The following is a 22,370-nucleotide window of genomic DNA, read 5'->3' on the forward strand; positions in this document are numbered from 1 at the left end:
AGCGCCGCGCGGAGCGGATGGGAAGGGGAGGGCAAGAGCGGGCCCACCTCCGAATGGCGTGACGGGTGGCGGCCAGCGGGAGCCGGGCCGGGGAGAACAGCGGCCCGGGGGAGAACTGGAGAACTGCAGCCCGCGGGTACGGAGCGCTCTCCACCCTCCTTCCCCCGCCTCCTCCCGGCACCGCGGAGCGGAGACGGGCGCACGTGCAGCGCCGGCTCTGGAAGCGGATGCGCGGCCGGGCGGGTTCCGGCGGAAGGGGCCGGGCGCGGCGCTGGCTGGCGGAGTTTCCGCGCCTTCGCCTCGGTGGCGGGGCGGTCGGGCTGCGCCGTCGGGAGCCGCGTTTCGCTGCCTCCCTCCTTCCTCCCGCTTTCCCCCTGGCTGCCTCGGGCCATGCTGCTGCCGTCCGACGTGGCCCGGCTGGTGCTGGGTGAGTGACCCGTGAGGGCGGGGGCTCTGCTCGCCCCTGAGGCGCGGCGGGGACTCCCGGGCGGGGGAGGCGGCGGCCGCGGGGCTCTGCCGGAGATCCTCAGCCGCCGGGAGCCTCCTCGGCGCGGCGGGAGAACGAAGCGGCTGCGCCCTTGGCTCTCGACCGCGTCGCGCCCGTTCCCCGCAGGCTGGGGTTGTCACTGCCTCTGCCGCCGAGGCGTAGCCCCGGTCCGGCGGTCTCCGGTCTGGCCCCTCGCTGGCCTGGTCTGCAGCGAGAAACAACCTCAGCTCGATCTTGAGGGGCTTAGGGGCCTCTGGAGCCTCCGCGGGCGCGGGGGAGGCCGCCAGGCTGTGCAGGCCGGGCTGTTGTGCTCCCCGGCCCTGCCTTTAGCTCGGGTTCTCCACAAGTCCCAGATAATGCGGCCCGTGGTGTCCACCAGACGCCCGGTGAAGGGGATTAATAAAACCCCTGATTACAGGAGCAATGTAAGGGTGATGCAAACGCCAGCGGGGAGGCTGGGCTAAAGTTCAGCTGGGTTTTCTTTTCCTCCTTGTTTCTGTCACCTGTGAGGCTCCGTCAGGTGTGCACAGGGCACTCGTAGCACGCAGTGAGTTTTTAAAATGGCTTTATGCTGTGAATTATTTGGATGCTGCCAAAGATTAGAGCAAACAGATGGCACTAAAAATATGCACCTGCACGTTTATGACCAGCAGAATTTATTTTTAAATAACCATCTGAAACGTCTCTTTCTTCTGTGTAGAGAAACAAGACTACCAAGAGATGCAATGTTTTCATTATGGTGAACTAGTAGAGGTTTTTTAGAAACTCCATGCTTTGTAAAAGAAGTTGTGAAAGCGTGCAAGGCAGATGTCTTGCTGTGCTTTTCTGTACAAAAAAATGGTCAAGTTACAAAGTTTTTGGTAGAACACTTCTCTTGGATTCTTACCAGAGACTTGGGACATAGTATGCAATCTTGGCAACATCATGTGTGCCAAGCATGAGCCATCCTATCTGGGGTCTGTTGTGGTGTGGTGCATGCATCACGCCTAAAAGACTTCTGGGCAACCTAAGGCTGTAGAACCGGATATTCCTAGTAACTCTTTCTGCCTTCTAATAGGAGTTACTCTTCCATGAGGCATCTCTGAATTTGGTCGGATAAACAGGCTTCCCAGTGCAGCTCTTTTTCAGTTTTTGTTGTTGCTTGTTTTGGTTTAGTTTTAAATTTTTTCCCCCTACTTTAGGTAAGTCCTTCTGGGTCTGTGAAGGTTGATGAATATTGGTTTAAGAACAAAACTAAAACAAGATGAGCTTAGCCATATTAAAACACGTAATAGAATTTATCTGTTTTAATTAATGTAGGAGTGAAAGCGTACTGCGAGTCAGAGGTTTGTCTTTACGTTTCTTAAGAAAGAACAAAATATTGAATCATTCCTAGTTCAGAAGGTACTGTATGGTTTTTGCCTTTATTTTGGTTAAAGATTTAACTTTATTTAAAGATTGTGTAATAGCATTGTAAAGTGTGCACACAAGCAGTTTAGTTGCACAGAAGATTTTAATTCAGGCATTCTACAACTTTGAAATACCTTATTTTTGCCAGGATTTGGTGTATATGTCTGTGTGCAAGCATTCATTTATCCCTTTCAATATTGTAGTAGATTCAAGAAAGAAAAAATGTAGCTTTTTATTTAAAGGAGCAGTTTGTAGGAACAGCCATCCCAGCACAGACTGAGGTTCCATGTATCCTTGTAGCCCATCTTCCATCCTGGCCAACAGTAGATGGTACATAGTGGATATGAATAAGACTGGGGTATCTTTTGTTCCCCAAAATATACATTCAGCTTCCAGCAGTTTTAAAACACAGCATGTTCAGTTCTGCCACAAGCAAGAAAGATGTGGGGGTTTTGTGGTTCTTTGTTCTAGAATCCTTTGTTCACATCAGTCTGTTTCCCTGTTTTAATGTTTAGCATATTTGAAGATTAAAGCAAGGCTTAAAAAGTTTGAATAAAGCAGAACATTATTTGCTGAGGAATGGAATTCTGGAAAAGCAAACTTTTTCAGGGTATTTCCTGTTAAGGTAACTACTTAGTCTTGGGGTGTGTACAGGACACAAGTTGCAGCTAGTACATCCCTTCAAAATGAAAGTCACAGTAAGTGGGGGGAAGAACCCTCTTTCTGTTAGTGATTTTTTGCACAATGCCAATTTTAAGAATAAATGTTATATACACTGTTATAACATCTGCACAGGTTTTACCTGTTTTTAAACAGAAGAGTGTATGGAGAGTTATTGTTGCATATCACTAAAGGAAGTATTGGAGAATTCCATTTAATTATCAAACTGGGTTGTTCAGCCCATGTGAGAGTAAGTTTGTCAGCCTGTTGAGCCTCAGACTTTCATTTTCTTGTCTATCCAGTACAGTCTGTACTAAAGATTAATTAAACTATTCACATTGCCTCACTTCCACTCTTCAGTAGTTTGTAAATGCAGTATTATATCAATAATATTTTGTGCTCTTCCTGATTTTAATTATTAAAGAAATATTTTGCAAGACATGTATTCTTTCAAAATGACTAATTTTTTCTTGGCTAACATACAGATCTTTACTTGATTATTTCAACAGTGTATTCAGCTGGTTGTGTTAATGCTTTGATACCTGATGAGCAGAAGTAATGAAAGAAGTAGCAAAATTTTCTATCTGATTTGTTGCAGGTTATTTACAACAGGAAAAACTTCTAGCTACCTGCCGTGAATTTATTTTGGAAAGCTCAGATTTGAAAGAATATGCAGAGCACTGTACAGAGGATGGGTTTATTCCAGCCTGCTTGCTGGTGAGTTTGCCTTTGCAAAGTATTTCTCAAATGTTTAGTTAGATTGTCCGCTCAGTTTTTTTTATTTTGTTTCATTGTTTTTCTTCTGTCATGTGATATTAGCAGTTACTTGGCTTCGAGCATTTAATTGTACTAAGAAACATTTAAACAAAATATGCACATTGGTTTCACTGTGTTACATTTATTCTACTTCATAGCTTTGAGGTTGATTTATGGAAGAGTGTTGCAAGGGTTTTATTGATTTCAAGGCTGCTCTTGTAATTTATTGGAGATTGCTTTCCTATCCTAGACAAGGCAAACAGTAATGTTAAGTACATATTAAAAATTCATGTAAGGTAACTTCAGCTTTATCTAAGGCTACCAAATTTTGTCAAAAAGTGTTTCAGTTCAGCTTTCTTTTTGATCAGTATCAGATGCTTTGTCCCAGGTAAAATGTGGATCTTTGGGTGTGCATAAATGTAGTGTGTAGCTACATGTGTGTATATGTGCATTGGGTAATGAGAGACACTGCATTTCTGACATATACAAAGTGGGATTTGTAATATGAAAAGCAAATTACAAGGTTTATATGTTGCTGTGTATCAGTCTTAGTGTTTCTATGTGAATCTTCTTCCTGTTTTCAATTTTGTTATTCTAATATATCAATTAATTACATGATCTGGGGTTTTGTCCAGTGTTCAGAATTGGTGGTAATCTCTTGAGATCTGAGTGAGGTCTTGACTCACCTATTCAAAACACACCACTGAACTTCGACAGAATGTTGATAACCAACCAAGCTATGACCAGCAAAAAATTAGGAAAAACAAATGTGAATAGATTATCCAGATTCTTAAAACCTTTGATTTTCTTCCTTTCCTCGATAAAAATACTATGCCTGTTTTTCGTAGAGAAATGATTATGTGGTAGTGTTTAAAAAAAAAAATGTCAGAATTCTTAAAATAAAGGCTGTATTTGTCATACCCTGTAGAGTCTCCCCCACAAAACAAGACAAGGAGGTAAAACAAATTCTAATGGTAACCTTAAAATCTTAATTGTCTTTTAAGCTTTCTCTTCTCTATTTTAAGCTTAAATGACAGCACAAGTAAATATGATATGCAAGTGAATTCTCTGTGTGTATTAAGAATTCTACTGTAGACAGAATTTCACTTCATGTTGGCATCTTATCATGTGCTGTGTTCCAGGATGATTCTTGTTACTTGGTTACAGCTGGTTCATCATCTTATTTTTGTGTTTTTATTCTATAATAACAAAGGTGAGTGTAACTCCTGAATCTGTAACTGGTATACCAGTGTTGTGCAAGGAGACCAAGCCCTTTAGATTTTGTCTTCATAATTGCATTTTGTTCCATAGATTACTCTCTACCTACTCTGAGATACCTCAGCACCAGCAGTATAAAATACAGTTCCTTGTATTGAGGGTCAGCATGGTGTAAACTTCCAAAGAACTACTTAAATATAATGTGATACAGCAGGTGAGGTATAAGTTATTAGTGACATTTCTAAGATCAGCATTCTTTTCTTTTCCAGTCCCTGTGTGGAAAAAACTTGACAACTATTCTTAATGAATATGTAGCCATGAAAACAAAAGGTAAGCTTTCAGAATCAGATTTTGTTTTTATTATTTGTGTGTTGCAAACTCTTTAAGGAAGATGTAATATCTCCACCTATATATGGACTTAATAACTCTCCCTCATCTATGCTAGAAGCTAAAGGTTTCTGTGTTGTGCAGACAGCGGGCAATTAGATGAGCATCTTGTGAGCAAAATGAACTGATTATCTTAGCTTGGATTTGCCAGCATAGGTTTTACCTTCAAATTTGAGCAGAACTTCTAATGTAAAAAAGCATAAATATATAATGAAGTGTGGAAAAGGTTTTGCTTTTAAAATTACACTTTTTGGTTATACAATAAATAGAAAGGGGAGGTGCTTATCTCTGGTTACCAGTGATAAGAAAATGGAACAAACCTGTGTCAGAGGATATTCAATCTGGACATGAGGAAAAGGCTCTTCACTGAAAGGGTGGTCAGTGGCTGGAACAGAGTCCCCAGGGAAATGGTGGTGGTAGTGTGGTCTATCAAAGTTCAAGGAGCATCTGGATGAGGGTTTACTTTAGTTTTAGGTAATCCTACAAGGAGCAGGGAGCTGGGCTCAGTTACCTTGTGAATCCATTCCAACTTGAAATATTATGTGATTCTATTAAATAACCAGGAAGACTCCTATTGTGTGAAATGTTTCTTGACTGGTTTATAAAACTAATTAAGATAATTTCAGAATAACTTAATGTTTTGTATGAATATTAGAGGCAGAATTAGAGCATTTCCTGTTTTGGAAACCAGTTATTTACCTTCTAATATTGCCAAATCTTAGGATTTTTTTTATACATGTATGATCAGATTGTAGTGGTGCTTAAAATCCTAAAACTTGCACATTAAGACATCGCATGTTCAGAAATTTTTTGAATGTTTTTTCTTTTCACACTAGTTTTAGTAGAAATGGTAACTTGACACAAACATGATTTCTTCAAAATACTTTGTACTTGACACCTTGAAAGACTTTATAAGTGGATCTGCTTACATCTTTCCCTTTATACTTTAGTGTTTTGTGCTTCAAAAAGTACTGAGTGTTTTTACCCGTTTGGGTGTCATATTTAAGTAAATCATTACTTTCAAAGACCTGTCTGCCAGTTTACAGTTTTCAAAAACACAACAATGACTTGGTAACATGAATACCATTTCTAGAAGTGAGTTATATTAGGTTAGCATATGTTTTTCCAGGAGTCAACATCACATCCAGTTTTCATTGAGATTTATCATCATGGGATGTCTATGCCTTGGTTTCATTGAGGCTTCTAAAACTGAGAACTGGATATTAAGAAGATGACTAGAAACCTAAATCTAAGTGTCTAGGTGTCTGTTTGCAATTTTACTTTTTATCAACATGTATCTGATTTTGGAATCTAAACTGTTTATTTTCTTATGGTTTCTTTTAGAAACAACAAATGAAGTTCCTGCAATGATGTCATCTCTGTGGAAAAAATTAGACTATACGCTTTCTCAGATCAGGTAGTATAGTTTTGAGATCAAGAAAGTAACATTTTGCTCTGAGGGTCCCTGTGTTGATAAGCTCCCCTTATGAGAATGGTTTTGCTCTCTGTTGCCTCTAATGGCAACATGATGGTGAAAAAGATAGGCATGTGAGAGTTGATAGTTAAGTAGATGTTTCAAGGTTTTAAAGTAGGACTTGCAGATAAGGAGAGCACTGGTGTTAGTATGTGGCCTTCCTATAATAAAACAACATACTGTGACTCATTTAAAATCTGATATGATTGTGCTTACTTGATCAAAAATATAGTGGTAATCTTCATTTGAAGAATCTGTGACCATTATTTGAAAGAGGAAAAGAAATATCAGTTGGTTGAAGCTTTCTGAAGTAATGGGTGGTTGGGACTAGACTGATGTTAACCATGATAGATTCTGTCACTCTGTATACTCTGAAACTCTGAGGGTTTCAGTTGTGCTCCCTTTATTTGCATCAACTGCTTTTGTTTGTTTGTTTGTTTTAGGAGCATGCAGAATTCCACAGGATTTTCTGCTAATCAAAGGAGTAAGTAACTGAGCCAGTTCCATGGGATCAAGAGGTTTTGTGTTCAAATTACATGTTTTGTCAAAAAATGGGACAGTGTTGCAGCAGTCAGTAATGCATCCTTATTCTTAAAATGTTGAATCTCTTCTGCAGTTTTGGTGGGGTTTTTTCAGCACATCTTCTGTCTTCATTTTAGTCTGTGGATTACTGTAATGATCCAGAAAGGAAAATAAAAGCTGAAGTTTTGTTCAAGGACTTAAATTCTTTGTATACCATTTTCTTCTCCGCTGAACTTTTTCGAGATTGACACGGTTAAAAGATTTTAAAAGCTGCTGCTTCAGTCCTGAAGCTGTTTGTTGTTCATGGAGGAACTTAAAACATAACCAGTGTAATTACAATTCAGTTTCATTTTTGTAGAAGGGGAATACAAAAATGCACTAGAGTCTTGAAACAATTTTTTTAATGCCTAGAAATGCATATCTAAGGAAAATATGAAAAGATGCTTGTTCTATATCTAGGACTGTTTCCTTAATTACAAAAGCTGCCAAAAAACTCAAAAAGAAAGTTATTTTACTGAAAAATAATTTTTCTCAGTAACCTGTGTGAGAAAAGAGAATGTTGAATTCAGGTAGTGATTGTTCTTGGACCTGAGTTCACCAGATCAGGTGCTGTACTGTTGTTTAAATTTGTCAGATTTTGTTTGATAAATGAATGCAAACTGAGATTGGTTTAGCTATACCAGTTGAAGTCAATTACACAAGTCCTATATTATATAATGAGATACCATTTTGTTATGATTTTTTCCTGTAAATATTTAAGCAGTAATACAAGGATGGTTACAGTGTCTTATGTAAGTTTGCTATACTTCTTGAATTATTTTGTCTTGAATGTGTAACACAGAAGGCCAAGGTGGGGTTTATTTATATTTAGAGTTTCGTTAATGGGTTGCTGAAGCTCAAAAAAGTTCCAGTAGAGCATCCTGAGTTAGGTCTTGGAAAATCAGCAACCTTTTTACTTTCCTTTATCATGTAGTGTCATTTTTTCATTATTATCTCCAGCACGTACAAGAAGTGGAATTGTAGAAATGAAAAGACAAAGAATGCTTCAGCAATCAGCTCCTGCAAACTCAGGATTGTTGTCAGTTGCCCATCAATCTGGGCCACAGAATTCTGCTTCTGTTGTACCTCCTCAGGTTATTCACAGGCCAACAATAAATCAAAGTGTGTCACAGGCAAGACTGAATACATTGTTGGTGCACCACTCACAAGCCCAAGAAAACAAGATAAACAGTAAGTTGCACACTTCTTTTAACCTTTTTTGTCTGTGGAAAATAAATGGATATAGGTGGACATTTTCTAAAATCAGAGCTAATTGCCTTCTACCTAAGAGGTTTCAGAAAATTCACACTTTGCTCTCCAAATTGGTTTGGTTGATCTGAATAAATGGGGTGCCCAAAAGAGAAGTGGCTCTTGCATGCTTGCTTGCTAATGTGAGCTTGTAGATTGGAACTCCATTACATGTCTATTCTGTCCTGGGTTCTCACTTTAACCCAAACCACTTTTTAGCAGACACAGATGATCACATCAAGTGTGTGTTTTTCTTAGAATATATTTAAAATGAGTGGTTCCCATTTTCATGATAATACCAAATTATTTTATATAGATTCCCAGGAATTGATTGAAACATAATAAGTAACGTAGGTTTCTGTAGTGCTTTAACAACAACATTGGAAAAAGTAACTGTATAATGATCTTTTATTTTTGTTTTATAAAGCAGGAGATTTCATACACATTCAAGTTCCATCATCACAAGAGCGAAAGCTTCATTCAAATTTACTTTCCCCAGGAAGGCGGAAAAGGTAAAAAAGGGGAAGGTGGGATGGGGGTTGGTTGTTTCATTTATTTTTTATGGTAGTTTAGAGATTAAGCAGTATTCTAACCTCTAGTGAAAATTTTCTTAAGTGGTGAAGTGTTTGATATTTAAGATCCACTGTGAGTGGCCAGCATGTGAAGGAAAGGAAAATCAAAGAACTTAACGTTAGACTGACAGGAAGCTGCTTGAGCTTCTTTATGGCATGTGCCTTGTCCTCACATCATTCCAGTGCTAGACCTAGGCAAACAGTCTTGGAACCTGAGATTTAGTATGCCTTCAAAAATATCATTATCAATTATGAAAATTCTCAGTATTGATATAAATGTGCATTTTGTCCTTAACTTAGGAAAACTATTGGCTTCCATAAATTCTGTCAGCAAATATTTTTATATTTGCACTAAAAGCAGTGTGAAAAAATGTTTTTATACGAATTCTGCACTTACTCATTGTTCCCAAATGTCATTTTGTTTGCAATGAGTTGAGTGGTCTCTTTGCAGTTCAGTTTTGTCTTTATCCCTCACTAAATCCCAGCAGATAGTTTTGCTTATTGTGTAGTACCTCTGCCAAATCCTCTCTATTCCTGTGTGATTTTTTTTTTGTGAGTATATAAGTGATTTTAATGCTACTGCTTCAGAATAACCTACACTGTAGCCTGATGATAGCTGCTCCATGAGAGATCTTTATTTTCAGTGGTGATGCCACTTGAGTGGCAGTTAATTAGAGCCTGTGGCACAAGTTAGAGTAACATATACTAGAGGGTGGAAAAATACTGAATACTGGGCATGGAATTCAATTTGTTACTGTGCTGTTTATACACAGTCTGAGTGTAACTTTTGTGAAGTCAGACATGATATATGCATGACATAATGAAACAGGTATTGGCTTTTACTGTCTTTCCAGCACGTAATTAATTTCTGTTGATTAAAATCTTTTCATTTGCTAAAAGGGAAGAGAAACACTTGATTTATTGACCATTGGGACTGTTGTATGCTTTGTTGTCACAAAATGCGTCATAAATTTTGTGGAATGTTTCAGTGAATCTCAGAAGAGGAAAAACATTGCAGCTTCTGGACCTCTTTCAGCAACTAGAAATTCTCAAGACCCTGATGAAGCAATAATAGAAAAAGAAAGTGAACCACTTGAAGAATTCATAGATGGTAACTTCCCAGTGAGTATATGCTTATGGACAGTATTTACATTTCAGAAACAAAATCAGACTAAGGAAAACTAGGCTTTTTTGTGCTGTTTGTCTGGAGTGTTTTAGAAATTAAGTTTAGAAGATAAATTTATTGTTCTGTATTTGAACTAGCTCGTCTGCATACTGAACTAGTGAGGACAGCATGGCTATGTAGCGTTTTTTTGCCTTGAGTGCTTTACTAAAATACCTATAATTTGTCAGAATACAGGAATGTTTTTAGAGAATGGAAAACAAAAAGCACAGTAAGCCTTGCTGGACTTCAGAAAAGTAGAAGTAAAAGAATGTTTTGAGATTATTTTCATAGCAATGTAATTGGCTGTCTCTCTGTCATGAGGAGTGTTCTCTGTCTTGAATTGATTATTACATTTTTTTTTAAACCAGTAAGTTGGAAATTGATGCTCCTTTTCTAGTGATGATAAAAATAGAAACCTGACCACTTTAAAACTGTGTTTTTCAGCAACTGGTTATTGAAAATGCCAGAGAGAAAATCTTGAGCAACAAATCTCTTCAGGAGAAGCTTGCTGAGAACATTAACAAAATCCTGGGCAGGTAATAAGAGGAATCTCTAAACTTCATACATATTCTTATTTGACTTATTTTTGAGTTCTGAACTAATGACCACTGTGTTCCAGTGATGGCAGTGTTGCTCAGGCCCCTAAGCAGACAGACAGTGGTCCCACAGAACAGGAGACTTCAATTGATGAAATCCTTGGGCTTCAGGTAGGTGTGGATTGCCCTGTTAACGTTTTTTGATGACCAGGCACATGAGAGTGATCAGTTATGGGAACTGTGTTGAACCTGTCTACTGTCTGATATCTGACATTGCTTTCCTCTTTCTCTACTTTCTTTTTATTTATTTCTTTGTTTCACAATACTCTAAGGCTACCAAGTGGGCAGATTCTGCCCGGGTGCAGCTCCACAACTTCAGTTGCATAGGCATTAACTCTTATCTTACTGTATGCTGGTGGGCAAATTCAAAGACCGGAACTGACAGGATGCTAATACACTGCTGGGGTTAATTTTAAGTTGAATTGCTTCCCAGTGCCTGAGGCAGCATAAGCATGCAGCGGGCTCAAAAGGGAGCAGGACCACTTCTGGCAGTGGTCAGCTGTTAATGTTACTCACAGGCTGAGATCTAGGTGTGCTGTCACACAGTCCCTGCTGGTCACTGGAACTTTGCTACCAGCAATTGGGTACCCCCAGCTTACAACTGGGCATCTGATCAGTAGCCTTGTGAAAGAAAAAGAAGTTTAAAATATTTTGTGGTTTCCAGGCATGTTTAGTCTGATCTGATTTTTTCATTTGCTATGGCATAAACATGGATTTTCTAAGATAATAAGAGAAATCGCCCTGCCTAAGATTTAATCCTTAAACAAAACTGGTCATTATGTGGAGAATTCTGCAGCATGCACGTGTAGGGTATGATTTGTGATCAAGGTATTTGGCTTTTGGGGGGGCTTTATTTCTTAAACATCAATCAATAACATTCTTTAAAGTTTTGGCAGAAAGGTTTCCAATAGTTTTTTATATTTCTGTGCGAAGTGGAAGTAGTAGAAGTAAAAACAATCTAGAAAAGAAAACAACTCTCTTGTTTTTAACTTACAAAAGCAACTGTCTGACAGTTCTGTGCATCTTTTATTTTCCCAGGGTGAAATTCATATGTCGGAAGAGGCTATACAGGACATTCTGGAACAGACAGAATCAGATCCTGCTTTTCAGGCACTCTTTGACTTGTTTGATTATGGTAGGGTATATTATACTAAATTTTACCATTACTATGAACCATAATGAGTTTTCTTTAGTATTTCTTGAAGATACAGATAATTCAGCAGGCCTTTTCTGCAGGAATAATGGACTGCATGGCATCTGTGTCCCTCAATTCCAACTTAATACATGACTATTAAGTACAGCATTTTCCTGTTGCTGCAATTCTGGTTTTGTGCTGGATCAGTGATCCAGAAACAGTTTACTGCTGTTATTTTATACTCTTCTGGTTTAAAGGATGATAGTTCATACTTTTTTTCCTTTGTTATTACAAAATTTTTCCATGTCTGATAGGGATATTCTCACATAAAATATAAGGACATTTTTCTGCTATTTCTGGATTTGTAATTAATACAGGCAAATAGATCTTTGAGTTTAGGATGACATTTCTTCAATTTGAAATCTCCATGCTTCATTTAAAATGTAATAACATTTGTGTGTAAAATTACATATTTAATTTATCCTTTATTTTGAAAATAGGAAAGAGCAAGGTAAACAAGAACTTACCTGCTGGTGTTTCTGGTCAGAGTGGAGTAGAAAATGCCATCCTGATGAATGAGGATAACCTAGAACCACTTGAAAGTTCTTTAGGAACAGAAGAAGCTACAAGATGTAGGTGTTTTGTTGTTTGGTAGTTGTTTTTTTTTCCCTCTAAAATCTCTTCTAGTCTGTTAATTGTCATTATGAAAACACTTTCAGACAGTATATACATTTCAAAAGTGAGTGTTTTCAATGATAATCCATTCTGACATTCACATTATGTGACCATACAGATCCACATAGCCTGTAGGAAGGTTCCATTCTATTAAATTTAACAGTAGCTCATCAGTGAACTTGATAAGCTCCTCATTGAAACCATAATATCTACAAATGTGCTTTGTTATTCAAAACAGAGATACTTTGCAATACCCATTGTGGGACACACAAAGATAGTACTTTGCATGTAAGCATATTTTTGCTCTATTTTGTAATGTATTTGTTACTTAATACACAGAAGGAATCATACTCTGGACAACAGGTAGATTTACTCCATCTGCCCCATTCTTAACACTCATATATCAGTAGCAAGTATGTGGGATATGGAGAATATCAGAAACAGAGCCAAGAGGTCTTTATCCTGAGGTGGTTTTTGTGCTTCTGCAAATCTGATTTACTGAGTTGAGCAGTTTTCTTATTATGTGCACACTTACTATTTTTGTAAAAACTGATTTGCCAGATTGCCTAATGTACAGAACCATGTATTTGATATACATTTAGCTTGGTAAGGATGGGTAACATTATTTCCACATAGTTTCATATGAAACAGTTTTCCATTGAACTGATAAGCTGTGTCTCAAACGCTGTGAAAAGATCATCTGTTCTAATAATTACGGAACTAATTTATTCTCTGTTCTACAGGTGAGAACTCTCGAGAATCACTGTCTTGCAAAGCTTTTCAGTTAGGAGAAGCATCATGTGCCTTGAAGACCAGCATCAGTGATGATGATATGGCTAAGAAAAATACAACCAATGAGCAGTCACATGGGAATTCTAGAGCAAGGAAGCAGACTGAAGGGTTGAAAACTGTTACCCCTGAACATCTCGGAGAGCTTGAGATCACTTTTGACTCTGTGGCCACTTGTGTGGCTGCTTTGACTGAGCCTAACAAGAGACAGAGTTCTGATGGACAGTGTAATGAACATTGTAGAGATTCTAATCATAAAAAAGAGTCATCTGCTTTAGTATCTGAAAGTGAAAGAACTATGGAAATTGAAAAAGGCCCACTAAGTCATGGTGCTCAAGGTAGTCCTAATTTAGAATATGTTCATTCTGGCAGTCTGCAGGTTTCTTTGATTTCATTGGCAGAAGGTACTGCAGCCAGTGAAAACAAAACACTCTCTGGAAATAAATGTAACTTATCACCAGACACATCACTCTCTGAAAAAGTAGCTACTGAAAGCCCTTCTGATGGGAGTCCTGGCCACAGTGTACTGAGGAAAAACAGTTCATTAGTTTCCAGCCCATCAGCAGATGCAGGAAAAGAACAGGCTGTAATAAATGATCCAGCTGCCATAGTTGGTATTTTACAGGAGAACTCTAACCACCACTCTAACCATCAGGAACAAAGCTTGCAGTCAGACTGTGCAGCAAGATCTCCAGCAAAGGTTTCGGATCTGGAAAAAACAGAGCTGCAGCTTGAAGTTGTTGATACTTCTAACAAAACTTACTCAAATGATCAGCATATGGTTGATAAGACTTGTAAGAAAGATTTTAACCTCTCTTCAGGACTGTCAAACTCTGAGAGAACACACCGGGAAATGCAAGAACCTTCATCTTCTACAAAAGTAGATGCTGATAATAGATATTTTGCTTCTGGTGATGATGCATGTACAGAAATTTCTGTAGTATCCACTGAAAATAATCTTACTACATCTGAAATATGTCACTCTCCTCTCCCAGAAACTGCATCCTCAACAGATGAGTCAGGTACAGAGGCCAAAAGTGTAAGTGGTGTATCTTCCAGTAGTCAACCAGTGGATGTTGATCCTTCTAATATTATGTCCCTCAAAATCATCATCAGTGATGATCCATTTATGTCATCAGACACAGAGTTAAATAATGCTGTTTCCAGCATCACAGGAGAAAATTTGCCCACTATAATATTGTCTTCTCCAGCCAAATCCCCAGCCAAAACTTCAGGCTTGCCCAAATGTGTGACTTCAGAAGACACAGAAAAAAACGTGGATTCAGCTTTGGCAGAGCAGAATCTTCTGGTGTTAAGACCTAAGGATCCTGTGGTAACCTCAGTTAACACTCAGAATGAAGACTGCACTGTTTTTCCAGTTGCAGGTACAACTAATCTCTCCAAGGAAGGGGGATTTATACAGCTGATGCCAGCAACAAGCACAGCTTTTGGGAATTCAAACAACCTTTATATAGCCACCTGTGTGACTGATCCAGCTACCTTGGGCACAGCTGTAACACCATCCAATGTGGTTGTATTGCCTGGGAATTCTGTGCCACTTGCCCAGGCTCCAGCTGTGCAGCAGTTACGGACTCCTCCTCGATCCAGCAATACGTTTGCAGCAAGCCAGGCTGTCTCCCCAAACTTCCCACAAGGTAATTTCACTATTAGGAAATCACTGGAAATGTGGTGTTTATATTGCTTTTTTATTCTTTTTTGTGTGCATTAAAGCAATTTTTAAACAGTGCTTTATCTGTCCCCTGAAACTAGCTAGGAATTGTGTACTTTTTGAGTATGTTAGCTGCTACTAAAAATGAAATAAAACATACAAGGACTTATTGACTGGGCTGCTTTGAAAAAAAAAAGATTAATTCTTAATTTTAATAATTTTAATGGTGATAAATTTAGGAAGCCTCTTTAATTTCCATTTGAAAAGTTTCCATTGTTTTGGCTAAATTGAGAAGCATTTTTAGTTTTGTTTTAATAAGTTTCTATAAATAGAATACTATGTGTTATCGTTACCCATATTTATTTCCTATAACTAGCCAGATGTAGGTAGCCCCTCCAAAACTACTTGTTTTGTTCTGTTACATTTACAAAAAATACCTTTTCTACAATAGAAGTTTGATTAGGCAAATATCAAGGTATAACATTATTTCTTTCCATAATATAAAATCTTTCCCTGGTACAAGCATTTTTATTGCTACAGTGATAAAAACAATTAGGTACTTTTTAACACGTTAAACCTAACAATAAACCAGCACTAATGAACACATTTAGATTGCTTTCCAAAAGCAATCTAAAAAAACCTAAAAGCTTTTTGCAGTTTTCCTTGAATTTCTGTGTATAGTCATTTTGTCATGGTCAGAGGTCAGTTCAGTCTGTGGAAGATCTGAAGAGCAACAGCCTTTGCTATCAGTAGGATTTCTCTCTATGCAACTGTTACCACTTTTTTCTTTCTTCCATAGAGAAACAACTTAGCCCATTGTTCAGCATTTGGTACAGATTTGTTCCTGCTCAAACAACTGGAGAACTGTGTGGGATAAATTTTTCTTTCACTTTTGAAAATGTTCTTTCATTTTTCCATCAGTGGGCTGTAATCAGTGTCCCTTTTTTGTAATTCCTTTATGTCTGGCAGCTCCACGCTCTTGCAGGTTGTTAGAATAACTGTTTTTAAAAAATGTTTAAATAGTTAAATAGACAACTGTGGCTTAAATATTCCAAATCAGTCTTAAGTGGGCTTTATTTTAAAAAAACTATTAAACTCAGTTCCTCTAATTAACTAGAATCTTTTTGTACCTGCTACCAGGCATTAGATATCTACATATGGTGAAAGGCAGCCTTTCCCAGCTGTCAGTGTGATTGGACAGGGAAAATGTTATGAGTGCACTGGAAGAAAAAGAAAATTCTGCTCATGACTTTGGAGTATGCTAATTGTGGAGAATAGGATGCAAATAAGAAGAGTTTCTTTTTACTAAGCAGTTGCTTTTACTAGTTTTACATAAGTCATTTCAGACTTCAAGCCTTAACATAGGTTTGCCATATTTCAGGTGTTTGAACCATTTCTTAAAAATTAATCCAGACTTTAACTGAAGATTTTTACCTAATATGAAAATAACACTGATACTTTCTTTATTTCCTTGTAGTGATATGTAATAGGGACAGTGAAGTTTTCCTAAAAAGCCAGAGCTTTTCTCAGCACAGTTTCACTGTGCATAATTTTAAGAGGTCCTGTCTTGAAGCTTTGCTTTTCACTGAAGTATTGTTCATTTCTGTACAATTTTAACACTTTGATCTATTTTGTAGGTTCTGCCATTATAATTGCATCTCCAGTGCAGCCTGTTTTGCAAGGAATGGTGGGAATGATACCACTCTCAGTGGTAGGACAAAATGGAAATACCTTCTCAGCACCAGCCCGCCAGGTAGCACATCACAAATAAAGCTTTTCTGAAGTAAAGGTCAAGTGATAAGGAGCCTTTTGATAAATTTTATTGGAATATTTTGATTCTTCCAAGGTCCTGCATATGCCTGTGGCTAACCCAGTGTGTAGCAGAAGTGTCCCAAAACTTCCCATCCCTCCCAAATCACAGAAGATTCCTGGAGCAAGAAACAAAACTAATACAGGTACTTGACTTGCATTCTTGAGAAGGGCAGGAGAGAAGTGGGGGTTCTAAAGACACATCAGCATTGAGTCATAAAGTCTTATAAACAGCAGTGCTCCTCTGCCAGGTAATGATTGGCATGCTCTGAGGAAGGCCTGTACCTGCACTTACTGACTGTATTTTGCAAAGAAGAAGTCCCAGCATATAAAACAATTCCAGATTCTGTATCAAGCCTATTTTCAGAATTTAATGTCTAATACGGTTTTTAAACTTTACTTTTCATTACATTTCTGATTATTTTCATCTCACTGGTTGTAAATAAGTTTACTGCTGCCATTGAAACCAAGCCATGTGGTAACATAGAAGGCACTGGGAGAAGAGTCAGCAATTCTAAACAGTTATTAAGGAAAATATTTAATAGAAGTGTTTCTTATTTATAAAAATATACACTTTCCTATTTTCTCTTTGGGATTTCAGGCATACACATCTGTATTTTCATTTTATTGAGACCTTGCTTCTTTAAATAGTAAATTGAAGCAAGATGGTGTTACATTTAGTTCTTAGTGTTGGGAGAGGGTAAAGAAAAATAACTGAAAATAGAAAGTAAGTTATAACAACTTTTTTTTTTTTCTTTGAAACGGAGTAGGTGTAGATGTAAAAAATAAGAAAAGTTGCAGAGTGAAATAAAAAGCTGGGATTTTGTAGTTAGTCTGCATTCTGGTTTGCTGATTCTTAACTGAGATTTCCCTTCTACTTGGAAAATACCTGCTGTGCATTTCTGAGTCCATCATGGTTGGTTTTGTCTTGCCAGGCTTACATACTAGCTGAATGTAAACTTTGAAATGATAAAAATGGCAGAGTTCTATTGCTGGGTTTTTATCTATTGATTCTCTGTCAGTTGAAATGTTGTACTAACTTTGAGATGGTTGATTTGGAATATTGTAGTTTATTAATACTTCACCTTGTGTTCCAGCAAAACTGGTACCAAGTGTAGCTGAGCCTCTGAACCACACAAGTTCTCGAACACAAAGGTTAGTAGTGCTGGCTATTCAAGCTTGCTTCCTTTTTCATGCCATGAAGTTCTTAAAGTATTGGTGTAGAAGAGAGCAGCTTTTTTAGCAATGGTGTGAGGTGAGCAATACCCCTTTATTTTGCTTCTGTCAGTCTGCTAGATGTATTGATATGTGAGCTAGCATTGGTGCAGCCCATGCTAGAATCTTTATGTTCCTATTGCTTTGTTAATTTTGTATGGTTTTGTGTTTATTTTCTCCTGTCTCTCCTGTCTCAGCAATTTCTGAGCAGAGTCTGAGCTCAGAGAAATTGCTTGTTACATTTACTGGGAGATCTTAACAACTGCAATCGTTCTTCTTTTCAGATGAGTGGTACCCATGGCTCTGTAGTGTAGCCTTTTTTCTTTTACCATTGTAGCCCAAATTCAGGAGAGTCTGTTAGGTTGGGCTCTATATCTGTGTTTCAGATGTGCAGATTAGAACACTGCTTGGTCATTTGTAAAGTAAAAAGTCAAAGGAAAGATAGCAAGGAGAATGACAACTTTATATTGATGAACGTGACTGAATTGGTAATTGGGATAGGTACTGGCTTTCTGTTGGGCAGGTGAGAGAGAAGAAAGCACAGCTTCAGTAGTAACTGCTTACTGTTAAGGGACTTATGAAACAAAAGAATGTTGGAAGGAACAAAAGCGTAGGAGAAGGTAAGAAGCTGAGTTTAAATATTAGAGGTAAAACATTTTTTTATTGTAAAAATAAAATGTACCTATTCACAACTGAGGTCAAATGCTGGAAAAGTGAAGAACAGGAACAGTAAAGTCAACTTAGTAAAAAATATGTATACCAAGGTATAAAGTATACAGGGTTGCAAAAATCAGTGATTTTCAAAAGGCCACAGAAGCAAGATTTTTTAATAATATCACTTTGGTAATTCATCTTTCTTTCATTTTAAGTCAATTTCCATATTTCGTTTTTCATATAAAAAAGAGCAAAATACTCCCTGTAAAGAAATGTAATTGCTCCTTTCTACTCTGTCCTCTGTCTCATCTCAAATTTCATAGAAATAAACGAAACTGCTACCACCCATACCTTCTTTGCCATCCCAAAGTTGTCCTTCCAAAGTTCACTTTTCCTCTTAGAAACCCTAAGGGCTTATCTACCTGGGGAGAGCCTTACTGGCACAGATGAATGTGCAGAAGCTCCTCCTGGAAATGCAGCATAAGCCATGAAGAGAGCAGAGACCTAAGAGGTAGCAGCTGCTGGAGCAGCAGCAGTGACACTGCAGGTTACAGATGTGGATGGTGTTGGCAGCTGGAGGTCAAGGCCTGGAGAGTTTGACCATTCTTGTCCAAATGCCCACTTTTTGTCTTGCTCTCTATCCTGTCACTAGAGATGCCAATTCTAGGGAATAGGGGAGAGCAGAGGGCATGCATGTGATACTACCCAGAATATTCTGGCAGCTTCTTAGCTGTTTCATCTCCAAGAACTTCCTGAACCAGTGTTCTGGGGTGGGCTATCCAGCCATGCACATGTTTCTTTTTGAACTAAACAAATAAACTACCAATATCCACAAATACCCCAGGAGAAAAAAGTTCTGAGGCTTAATTATATGAAGTGTCCAAACTTCTCTAGGTTTTTTTGAACTGGATACTAGGTTTTTACTCCTTCCGATGGAAGATAGAGCAAGTAGGTTCCTTTTTGCTGGCTTTTTTCCCCAGAGCTCTGTTGCATTTCCCTCAGTCATGCTTCCTACCCTCTGTCATCCTTTTTTGGCTTTCTCTGAGCTTTCTGCAGTTGTCCTGTGTTACTCTTGGGGTTTTTTTATGTTGAATGGAAAGAGCTTTTCAAACAGGTGTTCTGGAGCGGGGGGGATGGACTTCCAGCGAGCTGATGAACTTGCTTGGTAAGAACAAGTACATTGCTGAAGTGTTTTAATCTTGTTTTCAGGACTGGAAATTCTGACAAGGTTATCACTGCAGAACTAGGAAGGAAAGTGGAGAACTTACCTGCTGCACCAGTGGAGAGCACAAGCTCAAATTCAAGACAGAATGAAAGTCACAGGAGAGTGCTTTGCTTTGATAATGTTCTACCTGCTCCAGGAGGAAACACTCAAATTCAGACTGCTAAGAGCTTATCCCAAAAAGAAAGAAATGAAAATACTATCTTTGCTGTTGACTCTGCATCATCCTCTGCTAAGGCACAGACAGTAAAGAGAGATAAAGATAAAACATTGCCTAGAATTCTGTGTAAGCCAGAAGTGAGTAGCAACAGAAGCTCATCTGCAAAGGAGCCACAGCCAGAGCGGAAGGTGGCAGCTGCAGGGCTTCCAGTGGATTCCTTCCACAAGACCACAGCCAATAAGGAAAATGAGTTACGAAGAGATACCGATGACAAACAGAAGAACCAGGAGAGTGCCAAACTCTCGAATGGCCAGCAAAGCGTTAGCTTATGGAATGAGAAGACTGTTGCTTCAGTGCCAGAGCTGAACAAAAAGCAGGGGTCACTGTCCAATGGGACTGGCAAGTCTTCAGTGTCCATTGCTTTGGCTGCCAAGGAGGCAAAGCGAGAACCAGCTAAAGGCTCCAACCAAGGCCTTTGCCTCTCAAGTCCATTCACTAAACAATGTGTGGAAATGTTGCAAGACATCCAGTGGCATAGCCCGGGGAGTAAAACAGCTGAAAATGGAGAACTGCCAGTACCCCGTACACCATCTGGAGTGGGGGACAGGCACACAGATGACACTGCAGACAGTGTACGGACACCCACCTGCCGGCGCTTCAACGAGGACAGCGCCACCCCTAGAATAATGGTACCCCCTGCTACACCTGACTTGCCTGCCTGCAGCCCAGCCAGTGAAACAGGCAGTGAAAACAGTGTCAGTATGGCTGCTCACACACTGATGATACTGTCACGGGCAGCTATTGCAAGGACTAGCACTGCAACCCCCCTGAAGGACAATACTCAACAGTTCCGATCTCTACGGGGCACAGTAAAGAAAAGGAAATTAGAGGACTTGAATGAGGGTGAGAGAAATCCTCGTTCTGCAAATAGAAAAGACCTTCAGAGTTCTCCAACACCATCAAAAAAGAAGAAAATAAAGGCAAGTACAGGCATTTACTTTTCATTTCAAATGCTAAGTATATATTAGACATCTGTACAGATATTTATAACAAGGTGGTTCAGATGTGCTATGCCAAGTCCTAGGTCTGACATCCTATTTATGTTTTACTAAATTTGCCTCTTGTCAGAGCCTGCTCTGTAGTTTTCTTAGGATTGGTATAGTCTTCAGATACACAAGTAATTCCTACCATCTCTTTGCAAATAACTATGAAAATCAAGTTATTTCTTTCAAAACATGAAGGAGTTTCTAAAGTATAACTTCAGACTAAGTTTCTAGGTGGAAAATAGGAATTAGGCCAAAGTCAAACTAGAATTCAGACTGTTACTGCATCCTCATTTATCATCAGGATTAGGAATCACATTTTATGAATTCCCAGTCTCTAGCACCACAGCTTTGACTTGGGCATTTAAAGGCAAATAGTAAAGGTGTGGGACATGAAAAGGTGATGTATGTAAGTAATCAAAAAAGAAACACAGTCCAACTTTGTCACTCACCACATACTGTTACAGCAAACTCCCAAAGCACTGTAACAATGCTCAGTTACTTTTACTGTGGATGTGACAAGAGGTGTGAGACTGTGCCTGTCTGAAGCCCTGCGTGGGCTCAGCTGCTCCCAACCTGTAACCATGCCCCTTGTACCCTGGGGGGGGTACACACAACACTTCAGTGTCTGATTCTGGTGAGCTCTGTGCAGTTATGTCTGAGGCAGATGGAAGGATGAGGAAAGGGATCCTTACAGCTTCTTCAGTATCCTCAGCTTCTTCATATTTAACACCAATGTTTGTTTTTTTTTCCTCTCCTACAGAAAAAGAAACTACCAAATTCTTTTCCAGCAGGAATGGATGTGGACAAGTTCTTACTGTCTTTACATTATGATGAATGAAAAAAAAAAGAAGTTGAACTGTGATTGTCTTAAGTCAGGTGTTGTCAGGCTGGGGTTTTGCATGGGAAGAGAAGCTAATTCTAAGGGGTGAGCTGCACTTTCAGTGCACTGAAGTTTCACTTTATAGCAAAATCATGCTGTTTCTGAAGCAGGTTGCTAAGTGTACATATCGAGTTGGCATATGTTTATTTTTGAAAAAGCACTTGCATAATTATAGAGCCATTTAATTTGCAAAATTGTAAATTTGTATAAATGTAATGTAAGAAAAGTTGTATGTTTGCTGTTAAACCACGTTGTCTGTGTTCTGCTGCATTCTCTACTTACCCCTCACAGCTGCTTAGCCAGTTTGTGAAAACGCTGGAACTTGAAGGCAGTGTTTGTTGCACACTGTTCTCAGACACAGGCAGCTAACCTGGCCACTTCCCATTCTCTGGATGAATGCAGAAGGGACTTCATCTGCAGGTGTAACTGGCCTGTACTAACACTCTTCTGTCGTAACTGTCAAGCTCATGTTGTAAAACTCTCAGTGTAAGGCCAAAAAAAGCTCCAAAAGTATTTCTCATCTTGTGAAACTTTTCCCAACCAGTCATTCAGATTAGAACTTGAATTTGGACAGATCTCATCTCTTCCTGCAGAGGGTTCCTG

General features: G+C 38.8%; 2 protein-coding genes across 2 annotated transcripts in view; one reads left to right on the forward strand and one right to left on the reverse strand.

Moving 5' to 3' along the window:
* ATM (ATM serine/threonine kinase) overlaps positions 1 to 285 on the reverse strand; it is a 68,579-nt gene extending 68,294 nt beyond the window's left edge. The window contains exon 1 of the mRNA XM_030447811.1: positions 48 to 285. The gene's annotated coding sequence lies outside the window, so the exon portion shown is untranslated. The remainder of the gene's footprint in view (positions 1 to 47) is intronic.
* LOC103536233 (protein NPAT) lies at positions 277 to 22,258 on the forward strand. Its single transcript, XM_030447793.1, has 18 exons — positions 277 to 427; positions 3,135 to 3,253; positions 4,780 to 4,840; positions 6,242 to 6,314; positions 6,815 to 6,855; positions 7,893 to 8,123; positions 8,608 to 8,692; positions 9,742 to 9,874; positions 10,362 to 10,453; positions 10,537 to 10,624; positions 11,552 to 11,648; positions 12,149 to 12,280; positions 13,067 to 14,767; positions 16,419 to 16,534; positions 16,628 to 16,736; positions 17,688 to 17,745; positions 19,669 to 20,821; positions 21,648 to 22,258. The coding sequence occupies exons 1-18, from the start codon at positions 391 to 393 to the stop codon at positions 21,723 to 21,725; spliced, it is 4,404 nt and encodes a 1,467-aa protein (XP_030303653.1). The 5' UTR covers positions 277 to 390; the 3' UTR covers positions 21,726 to 22,258.
* The last annotated feature ends 112 nt before the right edge of the window (positions 22,259 to 22,370 follow it).

This window comes from Calypte anna, chromosome 1 (assembly GCF_003957555.1).
Source record: "Calypte anna isolate BGI_N300 chromosome 1, bCalAnn1_v1.p, whole genome shotgun sequence".
In the NCBI taxonomy this organism is placed as follows: Eukaryota; Metazoa; Chordata; class Aves; order Apodiformes; family Trochilidae; genus Calypte; species Calypte anna.

Bases quoted from the DNA above. Each gene is read 5' to 3' on its own strand.
- LOC103536233 (XM_030447793.1), top strand. From the start codon at position 391: ATGCTGCTGCCGTCCGACGTGGCCCGGCTGGTGCTGG. The intron at 16,737-17,687 runs GTACTTGACTTG...CTTGTGTTCCAG, and splicing joins AAGAAACAAAACTAATACAG to CAAAACTGGTACCAAGTGTA. The intron at 20,822-21,647 runs GCAAGTACAGGC...CCTCTCCTACAG, and splicing joins CAAAAAAGAAGAAAATAAAG to AAAAAGAAACTACCAAATTC.